Source organism: Lynx canadensis, chromosome C1, assembly GCF_007474595.2.
Source record: "Lynx canadensis isolate LIC74 chromosome C1, mLynCan4.pri.v2, whole genome shotgun sequence".
Taxonomy (NCBI): Eukaryota; Metazoa; Chordata; class Mammalia; order Carnivora; family Felidae; genus Lynx; species Lynx canadensis.
In genome coordinates this window covers 21,528,153-21,541,823 of record NC_044310.1, presented here as the reverse complement: position 1 = coordinate 21,541,823, position 13,671 = coordinate 21,528,153, and the positions used below count along the sequence as shown (strand labels likewise).

Below are 13,671 nucleotides of genomic sequence, written 5' to 3'. Positions count from 1 at the left end.
AAATTACAGCCTCTTACAAAAGTATCCTGCTGTAAGTTCTTTAAGATATTTTTTCTTCTGAAAAATATGATTCTGAATACTTAGTGTATAAGAGTAGACAGTGAAGCTATTACAATAGAGAAAAAGAGAAAATAACAGAAAAATAAAGGAGCAAAATAGAGAAGACAGATTTAGAAAGCAAATGCTGAGAGCAAAGGAAAGAAGAAGGCAGGCTATAGACCTCACATATTTGAAACTTGTTGGTTTCTAGCCTCTTAATCTCAAAAATCCCAGTATTATTAGTCAGGTCTCATAACAATAGCCAAAAAACATCGTCACATCTCCTCTACTAAAGAATAACCAACATACAAGGGAACTTTTGTGACACCAGGAAATAAAGTTGACTATTGATGATATTACATGTTGATTCACTACTAAGAAGTACTCAGGGGGGTCTGGGTGGCTCAGTCGGTTGAGCAACTGACTTCGGCTCAGGTCATGATCTCATGGTTTGTGAGTTCGAGCCCCGCATCAGGCTCTGTGCTGACAGCTCAGAGCCTGGAGACTGCTTCTGATGCTGTGTCTCCCTCTCTCTCTGCCCCTCCCCAACTCATGTTCTGTCTCAGAAATAAATAAACATTAAAAAAAAATTTTTTTTTAAAGTACTCCATTTAAAAAGTGGCATTTACCATGTCTTCACATCTGCTTCACACTGTTTAAATGAAGTAATTTTATTTGAATGTTCACAATCCAAATTAATAAACTATATTTAGCTCATTCCCTCCTCAGGCCCTTTGCATTTGCAGTTCTTTCTACCTATGATGTATTTCTCCTGGCAATTATTTTAAGCATTAAAAATATTTTAAATGATAAAAAATTTACCAAAGTACATTTTCTACTCTCATTTACTAAGTCATAAAAGTTTACTTTGTGCTACTAAAATATGCAGTTCAGTCTTATAAACTACTTAAAACATTTACTGACCAATATACATTCTTCATTTGTTACCTTTGAGTGAGGTACACTTGTACTTAAATAAAATAAATAAAATTGTCTTCAATTTCTCCTATTAGGAGTAGGCAATTGATTTTTCCAAAATTCTTTTTTTTTAATCTCTAAGTAATCAAACGACCAAAAAGAAAACCTGGACATCAAACTACTATTTATTCTAAAAGACTAATGATTTGATTTGAGAGCACCAGTTTATTTCATACTTCCTTTGCAAAAACAGAGGATGGGATGAGAACTTAGCATTATTTCCCATGAGTTTCATATATGACTTTATCATTCACCCTACTAAAAAGGTACCCAAACCACTGCTACATTAAAATTTTCCCGGGGCGCCTGGGTGGCGCAGTCGGTTAAGCGTCCGACTTCAGCCAGGTCACGATCTCGCGGTCCGTGAGTTCGAGCCCCGCGTCAGGCTCTGGGCTGATGGCTCAGAGCCTGGAGCCTGCTTCTGATTCTGTGTCTCCCTCTCTCTCTGCCCCTCGCCCGTTCATGCTCTGTCTCTCTCTGTCCCAAAAATAAATAAACGTTGAAAAAAAAAATTTAAAAAAAAAAAAAAAAAAAATTTTCCCATACAACAGACTATAGCAAGGTCTCTCATAAAGGTCTATTTTTAAAAATTACAAATCTTTTGTGAAAGTTTTAGCAGATGTGAAAATCACTTAAGCCCCACTTCTAACAGTATTTTACCTACATCTTACTGTAAATAAAGAGTATGTATTTATTCCCATGTTTTATAATTTTTTTCATATAGTTTTAAAAATAGAAAATATTTTCTAAGGATATTTTTGTAATTGCTTTCACATGAAAGGGAGTCTTTAAGAAAGTAACTGAATGAGTAAAAGTACTCAATTGTTTAAAAAAAACACACAGATGGTAACAATCCATATGCTATATATGTACTTGTTAAATTTTAATGTGCACTGAATCACCTAGAAATCTTGTTAAAATACAGATTCTGATTCAGCAAGTCTGGAATGGAGCCTGAGATTCTGCATTTCTAACAAGCTCCCAGATGTTGCCAATGCTGCTGGCCCAATGGCCACTCTTTGAGTAGCAAGGCATTAAAAAAAAGACTATTACTTTTGGAACATACTCAAAATGCCTAAGAAATAAAGATGGCAAAAAGCTACATTTAGAAAGTAGAACAGTGAAAAATACTTGACACAATAAATGCTCAACAAATGCTCGCTGAAATAACGAATGAAGCAAAGAATACAACATATTGTTAAATGTAGAAGCTGAACGATTAACGTTTTTCAGAATTCTTTTTGTTACTTAATCAAAAGTTAATTGAAAATTTTATCCATAGAACTATGGTAATTCCAAATTGTCCAAGTAGTCATACTCGGCAAGTCATACTTACCCAAAATCAGTGCTCTTGGTATCTCCACTGGTATGATCTCTTTGATACATTTAGGAATGAATGATCAAGACATATGTATAAAGTGATTCAACAACTCTATACATTATGCTGTGTTCACCACAAGTGTAGCTACCATCTGTCCCAATACATCGCTATTACGGTATCATTGACTATATCCCTTATGCTATATCTTTTAATCCCGTGCCTTACTTTATTCCATAACTGGAAGCCTGTATCTCCTACTCCCCTTCACCCATTTTACCCAACCCTCTACCCTCCTCCCCCAGCAACCATTAGTTTGTTCTCTGTATTTAGAGATCTGATTCTGTCTTTGTTTATTCATTTGTTGTTGTTTTTGTTATTGTTTTAGATTCCACTTACGAGTGAAATAATATATTTGCCTTTCTCAGTCTTACTTCACATAGCATAATACCCTCCAAGTCCATCCATGTTGTCTCAAATGGCATGATCTCATCTTTTTTATGGCTGTGTAATATTCCATCACACACGTGTGCGCGCGCGCGCGCACACGCACACACACACACACACTACCCACATCTTCTTTATCCATTTCTCTATTGATAGACACTTAAGTCACTTCCATATCATGGCTATTATATATAATGCTGCATTAAACACAGGGGTGCATGTATCTTTTCAAATTAGTGTTTTTATTTCCTTTGGATAAACAATCACGGAATTATTATTATATAAAGTCTGTGTCAACTGTACTCACATTTAAAAAAAATTAGCCACCAAGACACTATCAACTCACCTTGTTTTAACTACCTGCATGGCACTTATTGTCTAAAATTACCTTGCTTATTTGCTTTCCTTTTCTCCTTTTTTTTTTTTTTTTGAATTGTCTGCCCTCCCCAACAGAATGTACAACACATATGAGGGCAGTGTCTCTGTCTTATTTAGCAGAAACTCACAAGTATGCCAAAATGTCTGATAAATAGAAAGTGCTCAATAAATACCTTTAAATAAAAAAAGATATATGAATAAAGAATTAGAGAATAACATCTATCAGTGCAAAACAGATACATCTGCCATATAATTGGACATATTGTAAAAAGCAATGTAAGTAAAGAACACGTAAGAGCCCAATATAAGGAAAAGGCATACAAGCAGAAGGGCAAAAGAATTCTATTGTACATACTAAAACCAACTTCAGGTAATATCATACATTAAATGCAGGAAAACAACCAGGAAATCAGATAATATAGTTAGTATTCAGCAGAGATGTTATAATTCAGTGCATGCAAGGAAAAATAAAAATAAATTAAGGATAGTTTTCATGCATGTTCTTTCCAGCCATGCATACATGAGTAGCAACACTATTAGTAAGAGCCACAAAACCATAGGGGATTGGGAGTAGGAAGAAAATATTAAATGAAAACAATAAACCAGGCAAGAATCTCCAGTTAGCTGAGGCTGATCAGGATTAAACAAAAACTAAACAGCAGAAAGAAAACATCCTATGGACCATTTACTAAAAGCTCAAATAAGCTCATCCTTACAAATCTGTTATACATGCAGCCAAGTTCTTCAGGTTACAAATGATAAGATGGGTAACCAGAGGAAAAGATACAAAGAAATCAAGCAGCAAAGACAGGATAAATGCTCTACAAACAGGCCCTTCCTGTTTGTAGTAAATGATACTCCTTTCATGCTTGATACAAGACCCAAAAGGAGGTATCTATTTACTTAATGTCAGAAAGAGGTCTTTCGATTAAAAAAAAAACCAAAAAACCAGCAATGAAGACAAAGCAGTGAGTTCCCATTCCATCTCAAACTTAATCCTCCAAACCCTTGGAATTATACCCCATCTGGCATAAAACAAGATACACTTGTTTTAACAGGGTGCATCTGTTGACTTCGGGCAAATCAGATTTTTAAATAACTGATACTGAGCAGATTTGCAAGGGCTGGACAATATCTTTCACCTTTTCTGTATCTCTTTCTAACATTAGTATAGTCCATACTCCATTAATGTTTCCTAGGTGGAAAACTTAGTAAAAACACTACAGTTTGGCACCACTCAGAAAATTCCTTATGATCACCATTTATGGATGAAGTATAATGATTTAGGTATTGGTAACACTCTCCAAATTAGCTCTGTGTACTAATCTATCAAGTTTTTCTGAGTGCTAGTCATGTGTAAGGTTTGGGCTTAGCAACTGAAAGGGACCCAAAAAGAATAATACACAGTTCTTAGGGAGACAAGACATACAGGTATCCCCCACTTTTTGAAAGTTTGTGATGCCACTTTGCTTTCAAGAAAAACATACATTAGCACAGATCTTCCTCCACTTATGATCCAGTTATGTCCTGATAAAACCACAGTAAATTGAAAATATTATAAGTTGTGAGTACATTTAATACACCTAACTCACAGAACATCAGAGCTTAGCCTCGCCTACCTTAAACATAATTTACATTAGTCTACAGTTAGGCAACATCATCTAACAAAGTCTACTGAATTATAAAGTGTTGGGTAATGCATGTAATTTATTGAATACTGTACTGACAGTGAAAAACTGGTTGCGGTATGGTTGTAAGTGTATTGGTTGTTTACCCTCATAATTGCGTGGCTGTGAGCTCTGGCTCACTGCTGCTCTCACCACTGCTACCGCCCAGCATCACAAGAGAGTATGATATTGCATATCACTATCCCAGGAAAATATCAAAATTCAAAACTCAAAGCATAGTTTCTCGTGAATGTGTAATAGCTTTTGTACTAATGTAAAATCAGAAAATTGCAAGCTAAGCCATCATAAATTGGGAACCATCTATGCCTGTTTTTACTAACTGAAAGAAATCTGAAGAGGATTTGAACTTTTCCAAAAAAAGAAAAAGAAAAGAGCATTCAGCATTTGTTCTGCAGCAAGCCATTATAGAGACAGAGTACACCCTGAGCAGCGACAGGGTAGCACCACCAAGCTCCCTCCCGGAACTACACTCAGCATCTCAGCATCAAGCCACCATAGCTTTGAACGGTGTCTCTGAGTATCTTTGCTTTATCTAGACTTACTTTGTGCATCTATTAGCAAGATGTGTCCAAAGGTATCAGAAAAGCTTTAAGAGAGGTTATTTTTTTGGATCCGGGAACGCCCCCAAATTTTTCCATATAATTGAATGGGTAATTGCTTCTTTGCATTTGGCTTTCCATTTTGGCTTACAAAAGGTTTCATAGGAATACTCTACTTTCAGAAAGCAGGGGCATCCAGTATATATAAATAACTAAAACACCAGGTACTACCTGGTGCTTAATCAGACAAAGCCTCAAGAGTGGAACCAATTAAGCATTAGAGAAGTATGAAGTAAGAACTTTCAATTAGAGTGATCACAAAAAGCCATATGGAAAAGGTGGTTTTTAAGTTACAGTTTGAAGAGTGAGTATAAGATGTTAATAGAAATTTGAAGTGCAAAGGGCAAATGGAAATGCAGACAAGAGAACAGACATTACTAAGAATATTGTAGCTATTCAGGAACTAGTAAGTAGTCCATACTTGTTAGAAAAGGGCTACAAAAGGGAAGTAGAAGGAAGTAAGGTTAGAATAGAGTTACCACTGAAAATTAATTCTAACTAAAATAATAATAGTAGATACCGTTTACTGAGTACCTACTAAATACCACCGATTATTCTACTTTACCATGTTCTCTTACAACTACTCTATAAGGCAGGTGTTTTCGTTTCCCAGATAAACAAACAGGTTCTAGGAGGTTTAAAAATTTGCCTCAGATCACAGACCTAAACCATGCTTTATTGAAACAGGGTTGTGATTCTATTGTAAATTCCCAGAATAGTATCTTTCTAAAACTTGGTCCATCACATGCTTCTACCTCACTGTTCTCTGCCAAATAAGCCCCTGTTAAGAATTTACAGACAAGCTATTCAATCTGGCCAAGACCACCTCCATTCCCACCAGTTTCAAATCCCCTGCTCATGTACATACTTCTTCCATACGGTGTAAGGAAACAGACAAGCAAAGAAGACAGATTATGAAAGGACTTGACTAACATGCTTAATAGTTCAGACTTTATCCCGAAAGCAGTGGAGAACCACTGAAGGTTTTTAAGCAGGGAAGTAGGTAAACAAAGTAGAGGCAGGAGAGGCTAGAGGCAGAAACTCAACAAACGATTGGGTAAATTCAGGTTATCAGTGAAAAAAATTCACAATAGGGATCCCTAGGGAAGCTGAAACCAATACGGGAGGGAGAAACTTGAAAAGCCTTGCAACCAAAGCTTAAGAACTACCGTCCTCCTTAGTTTCTCGAGCTTATTTCATTAGCATGCTTCTCATTAACCCAGGCAGTTTCGTGTCTGAGTCTGAGGTCTTTTTATAATACACCTTCCTTGACCCACTGATAAATGGCTTAATAAAAGAACTATAGCAATAGAACCAAAACAGAAGAGAGGTGGCTATCTCATGAGCGTCTCAACACAACACATCCAAAATTAAACTCTTGATTCTTTCTTTTTCCTATCCCAGCAAACAGCTCAGTCCTACCATTCCGTAGCTCAAACCAGAAACTTAAGCTCCAGCCTTGTCTCAGTCTTCTCCATTTCCCTTCCCAATCAAATCCATCTGTTGGTCCTACAGAGTCTATATTTAGAATCGATCCATTTTTCTCGTTCTATACGGCCTCCATGTTTGTGCAAGCCTCCTTCATTTCACCTGAACTATAGCTCCTTGAATGATCTCAACAACCTCGCTTTGTTCCACTTTCCTCTTGGCCTCTATATTCTAATCACACTAGCCAAGTGCTTTCCTCACTTAAGACATTCGTCGTGCATGCCATTTCCTTAGGCTGGAATACACCCTACCTCCTGCAAAAAGTCTGGTGTCTTCTTATACTTCAAGTTTCAGCTTGAATAATCCCTCCTCCAAACAAGCTTCCTTGATTGTCCTAATATTTACAAAGTCTCCCCCATAAGTCCCTTCTCTAGTTCTCTATCCCAGAGCCTACTTATTTCCTTCACGGCACTTCTCTCAATGTATAAGAACATACTGGACATTTACTGTTTAATATCTGTCCTCCCCACTACACCACTTCCAACTACACTGTAATACCCATGACAGAAGGGCTGTTTTCCCTTCCACAGTATACCTAGTACCTAACACAGAACTTGTGTGCCAGGTTTAGCACAGAACACAGTAGGTACTCAGTATTTGTTCAGTAAATGAATATAAAAAAGGATAAATGAATAACTTAGGCTTAACCATATATTATACATATACAAGATGGAGGTTAGCCAATTTGACAACAGTTCATAAGAAAAGGATATTAAGGAGCACCTGGGTGGCTCATTCAGTTATGCGTTCAGCTCTTGATTTCAGCCTCAGGTCAGGATCTCACAGTTTCATGGGCTCAAGCCCCGTCGCATTCTGTGCTAGTGGTGTGGAGCCTGCTTGGGATTCTCCCTCTCTCTCTGCCCCTCCCCAGCTTGGGCGCTCGTGCATGTTTGCTCTCTCTCTCTTTCTCTCTCAAAATAAATTTTTAAAAAATTTTTAAAAAGAAAAATAACGGGGAAAAAACAGAAAAATAAAGGAGAAAAGGCCCTTTAGCTTCTCTAATCAGACAACAGAATTCAGGGGCATTCTTTTAGATGGAAAGAAAAAATGTTCAAATATTGAAGTTTCAAAAAATATGCAGAAAATAGTTTCCCAATAAATGCAATCCCTCAAAACCACAGGAAAGTGTCTTTCCTTGATAACTCAATTTAAGTACACCAATTAGCACTTCTAGAAAAATAGGATAACCACCTATGGGGTTTTCAGATAAAAATGGTAATTTAAAATACACAAAAAATTCCTTCATGATTCTCCATCCTCCCAAAATTATTTTGACCTTAAACTACTCCTAGACTTTTTTTTTTTAATTTTTTTTAATGTTTATTTCCTTTTGAGAGAGACAGAGAGAGGGACAGAGCATGAGCAGGGAAGGGGCAGAGAGAGGGAGACACAGAATCCGAAGCAGGCTCCAGGCTGTCCGCACAGAGCCCAACGTGAGGTTCGAACCCACAAACCGTGAGGTCACAACCTGAGCCAAAGTCGAATGCTCAACCAACTGAGCCACCCAAGTGCCCCAAACTACTCCTAGACTTTTAAAGAATACTTGCCATAATGAGCGAATCAGAAATGTTACTCAGCATGAACATGCTGTTTTCAACAACTTGATTTTTAATTTAAGACATTTCTGGGTGACTAACACCATTGAATCAACTCATTCAAAGATATTTTCAAATAAACAAACTTACTCACCTCCTTCTAAGAAGACCAAAAAATAAAAATTAAAAAAATGCTCTTCACTTCTCTATAGAATTCAAGCTTGCACTAAGACAATGTCTGGACATATTCTAAAATTATACCACCTAGGCTCTCCCAAAAGGACACACTAACCCCCATGAATACTAGGCATCACTGAAGAATTGGTGAAACCAAAAAAATTCGTTTTCCAAAGAATTGAGTTTTACTCCTTTTGGGTGTCAAAATGTGTCAGGTTAGCCGTTCGGAATGGAAATCTTTTATAGAATGGATATGCTTCCTGTTTCATCTAAATAACCTGCAGAACATAATTAAACTTTTACTGATTTAGTTATCATCATGAACCTCAATTACTATGTAGTGCCAATGTCCTCAAGGGCTATTAAGGTCTGTGGGGATGGTGAGCTCTGCCACAGGAATACATGAGCATTGGGTTTTTTATTTTTTGTATCTGCCTTTAATAGTTTTCCTATTTGTTTATTTGCAGAAATTAACTCAGATTGCTTGCAGATGTCAAGGTGGCCTGACAATAAGTAGCTTCCAACATCTCTTCTTCTAATCTGCTATTTGCTAATCTACCATTGACTCGCAAACTAAATAGCCAAGAGTATTAAGTCATGTCTAAAATAAGAAGAATAAGACTAATGCTTCATGTTAATGGAATAACCTCAACACATGTATCTTATGAAACATACTCTGGACCTTCAAATACCATATAAGCCTACAATGAAGTTCCCATTATATCATGACTAGCAATTAGAGGCTGTGAATAAGCTACATCAATATAAAGACATTCTCTTTCTTTATAAGTAGAGATCAAAAGTCTTTAGTGCTGTTATTTATATAAGGTGTTGTATTCATATAAACTCTTCTGGAAAACAAAGAACAATGTAATAGTGTAGTCTGAAAGTGTAACAGAAAGGAAGTACTTCTTAAAAGCTCAAAAATCTCAAGGCAAATACATACAAAAACCTGAAAATTTCTAACGGCAAAGCAGTTTTCCCCAAGACTACTAAATTTTTCTTACATCTGGTTTTCCTTCTATTATCTTAGAGCCAATTCAATCTAGCAATACCTACTAATTTCTAAACTCAAAAAGTTCTCTCAGATTTATTATATGGGTAAAATTTCACTACAGTAAATAAACTGAACATCAAATACCATCTGACTAGAGTACAAGTATGAATCAGAAACTTGCACTGGACCGTGACTTGTTTAAGGAAACATTCTAAAGATTCTAAAGACTGGAACAGAGGCTATGGTTGCCTTCCACCACTGATAATGTGAAAAATATACTACAGACTACCAGAAGATAAAATGCTTCCTTACAGTTTTAACACTGACACAGAGAAAATATCTACCAACAGTAAGTATTTCAGGGAGGTGAGTGGGGGGGAGGGGTTAAATTGGTGATGGGGATTAAGTAGTGCATTTGTTGTGATGAGCACTGGGTGATGTATGTAAGTGTTGAATCACTATTTTGTACACCTGAAACTAATATCACACTGAATGTTAACCAACTGGAATTTACATAAAAACTTAAAAAATTTTTTTCATTAAGTTATAAATAGATAGATAGATAGATAGATAGATAGATTCTAGAGCTGTAAATCCGAGGAGGTTATGATTTGTTGTCCAATGAAGAATAAATGTCTTCTGTCCAAACAACAGCAACACAACAGAAGTAAAAGTTTTCATAATAACAAATAAAAGTCCAATAAACTCCTTCACTCTTAAAAGAATAATGGTATATTTCAGATAACCCACTATTTGCTAAAAGAATTCAAGTATTGACTAAGCTTGATGACATTTTTCTCTCAAAAGGGAGGGGGCTGGGGCACCTGGATGGCTCAGTTAGTTAAGCATCTGACTTCCGCTCAGGTCATGATCTCAGAGTTCACGGGTTTGAGCCCCACATCAGGCTCTGTGCTGACAGCTCAGAGCCTGGAGCCTGCTTCGGATTCTGTGTCTCCCTCTTTCTTCCCCTCCCCCACTCTCACTCCATCTCTCTCTCTCTCTCTCTCTTTCTCTCTCATAAATAAATAAACATTAAAAAGGGAGAGGGGCCCTATTAATTCCAAGCAATAAAGAATAATTGGTTGGTAACATGATCATATCAGGGAACTTGGCAGAAAATAACAATTTCACAGTTTTTATACTGAGAAAAGAGGTCAGTCAAATTTGTCGGCTTATTACAAACAATTTTTTAAATTTTAGGGGGGAGGCAGAGGGGGAGAGAGAGAGAGAAAGGGCGGGGGGGAGAGAATCCTAAGCAGGCTCCACGCTCAGCACAGAGTCCAACACAGTGCTAGATTCCATGACCCTGGGATCATGACCTGAGCCAAAATCAAGAGTTAGACTTTCAACCAACTTAGTCACCCAGGTGACCCATAAACAAATTCTGAAAACACATGAAAGAAAAGGCATGATTACATGGCCCAGGATTGTACAAAAATATAGAACTCATAAGGACAAGGTAATTCTGGAAAGTAAAGTTCATTCATTACAGGTCACAGATTAGATATTAAGTACCAGGTTCTTTTCTAGGCCCTGGGGATATGGCAGTGAAATTGTCTTTATACAATCAGAAATTTTTAGAAAAACATGAAGAAATTAGTAAAGACACAGTCATGAACAGCAGGAAGATTAAAAATAGCATTGCAAAGGAATACTTATAAAAATAATGGCCAAAAGGCTAAGGCCACTAAAGGATAGAGCTTTAAAAAAAAACAAAAAAAATGAAAAGAAAAACAAAAAACCTTCTAAAAATGTCAAGAAAGAGTGGGAAAGCAGGAGAAAGAAAAGAAGGTCAAAGCCAGACTACAGCTTGAAAAAAAAACAGAACACTGTTAACAAGTGTCAGAGACTAAATCACCAATGTTCTTTAAAATGAAACAATAAATGAAACTGAGCCTGGGTGACTCAGTTGCAAGTGTCTGACTCTTGATCTCGCCTCAGGTCATGATCTCACAGTTGTGAGATTGAGCCCAACTTTAGGCTCTGCACTGACAGCATGGAGCCTGGTTGGGATTCCCTCTTTCTTCTCTCCCTCTGCCCCTCCCCCTCTCCCTCTTTTGCTCTCTCAAAAATAAATAAATAAACATTAAGAAGAAAACAACATAAAAGAAGAATTTATAGTCAAAGATAGTTCAGGCTAGTACAAGTAATCTTACACATTAAAATGTGTTTTGTTCTTCACTTCCAGAAAAATTGTATTTCAATGTAACTTGCAAATTTGATCTCTGATTCATTAATATACCATCGTCCTTAGCAAATTTGCAGCTGTATGATTGGATCATAGTTCAAAAATATCTCAAGGTGGAAAGACAGATAAAAATAATCCAGGTGGCATTTAAAAGAAAAGTAAGGTTTCTGCATTGAAGTTTGAAAAATAATTACAAAGAAAAAAAGTGGAAATAAATATTAATCAGAGAACAGATGAAAAAATTAACTATGAATTAAGAGCACAGAAATTACAGCAGTGAAAATGAACTAGAACTACACATATCAACATAGATGAATCTCATGTGCTGTCAGCACAGAGCCTGAAGCGGGGCTCAAATCCACGAACTGTGAGATTATACCTGAACAGAAATACATAGTCAAATGATTAACAGACTGAGACACCCAGGCACTCCACAAGCAATACAATTATATGTCACATATATGTGCACATATATATGGCCTAGAAATACATATTTAACAAAAGTATAAAGAAATGTATAATCTCAAAATTTAGAATAGTGGTTACCTCCAGAAACAGGGAAGGAAATGAGATTGGAGAGGTACCAAAAGGACTCTCAGTAATGTTCAATTTTGTAAATTGGGTAATGTTTATCTTTCTCTGTTCCTTAAATATTTTACAATAAATTTTATAGAATTACATAATCATATTATGAAACCTTAACTCGGTAACATTATTTTTCAAAGATTCATGTGAACCAAAAATGCAATGTGGTTCCTAAAAAGATTAACATAATCTTGATAGAAGTGTGGTATCCAGATTATAGGAATAAAGGAGCCACTGTATTCTTTCTAGTTAACCACAGAATATTGTTTCATTCTGAGCACCACATTCTAACCAGGACATTAATAAAACAGGGTATATTCAATGACCAGAATGATGAGGAATCTAGAGACCATGACCTCAGATAATCAATCAAAAGAAGTGAGGATAATAAGGATAGAAGGATAATAAGACTAAAGGGAGAAACTATATCGTTGTCTAAATATAAAAGCAAGAGTAAGATGAGGGGATTAAAATGTGGCATATACATGCAATGGGATATATTCAGCCTTTAAAAAGATTGAAATTCTGATACATTCTATAATATAGATGAATCTTTTTTTTTTTAAGTTTATTTTTGACAGAGAGAGACAGAGCATGAGTGGGGGAGGGGCAGAGAGAGGGAGACACAGAATCCGAAGCAGGCTCCAGGCTCTGAGCTGTCAGCACAGAGCCCGACATGGGGTTCAAACCCATGAACTGTGCGATCATGACCTGAGCCGAAGTCGGACACTCAACCGACTGAGCCACCCAGGCGCCCCTAACACAGATGAATCTTAAAAACATTATGCTGAGTGAAAGCATTATGCTAAGGCAGACACCAAAGGACAAATACTGTGTGATTCCACTCACATGCGATACCTAGAAGAGTCAAATTCATAGAGACAGCATACAGAATGGTAGTAAGTAGTTCGCAGTGGTATGGGGGGCTGGGAGAAGGGGGGAATAGGGAGTTATTGTTTAATGGGGGAAGTTTCAGTTTGGGATGATAAGAAAGTTCTAGACATGCATAGTTGGAATGGTTGCATGACAATGTGGATATACTTAATGTCACTGAACCATACACTTAACATGAAGACAATATATTTTATGTTATGTATGTTACAAGTTTTTTTTTTATTTTTTTTAATGTTTATTTATTTCTGAGACAGAGAGAGACAGAGCATGAGTGGGGGAGGGGCAGAGAGAGAGGGAGACACAGAATCAGAAGCATGCTCCAGGCCCTGAGCTGTCAGCACAGAGCCCAACATGGGGCTC

At 36.7% G+C, this 13,671-nt stretch overlaps 1 protein-coding gene across 16 annotated transcripts in view; it reads right to left on the bottom strand.

Moving 5' to 3' along the window:
• The window catches only part of EPB41 (erythrocyte membrane protein band 4.1), a 200,956-nt gene that overhangs the window by 117,143 nt on the left and 70,142 nt on the right, over nt 1–13,671 (bottom strand). Inside the window, exon 1 of one of the 16 annotated variants that reach the window (XM_030327990.1) lies at nt 3,129–3,152. The exons of the other annotated variants lie outside the window; for them this stretch is intronic. Within the exon in view, the coding sequence (XP_030183850.1) occupies nt 3,129–3,148 (20 nt within the window). The 5' untranslated portion in view covers nt 3,149–3,152. Of the gene's footprint in view, nt 1–3,128; nt 3,153–13,671 lie in introns of those variants that run through there. 16 annotated transcript variants of the gene reach the window in all.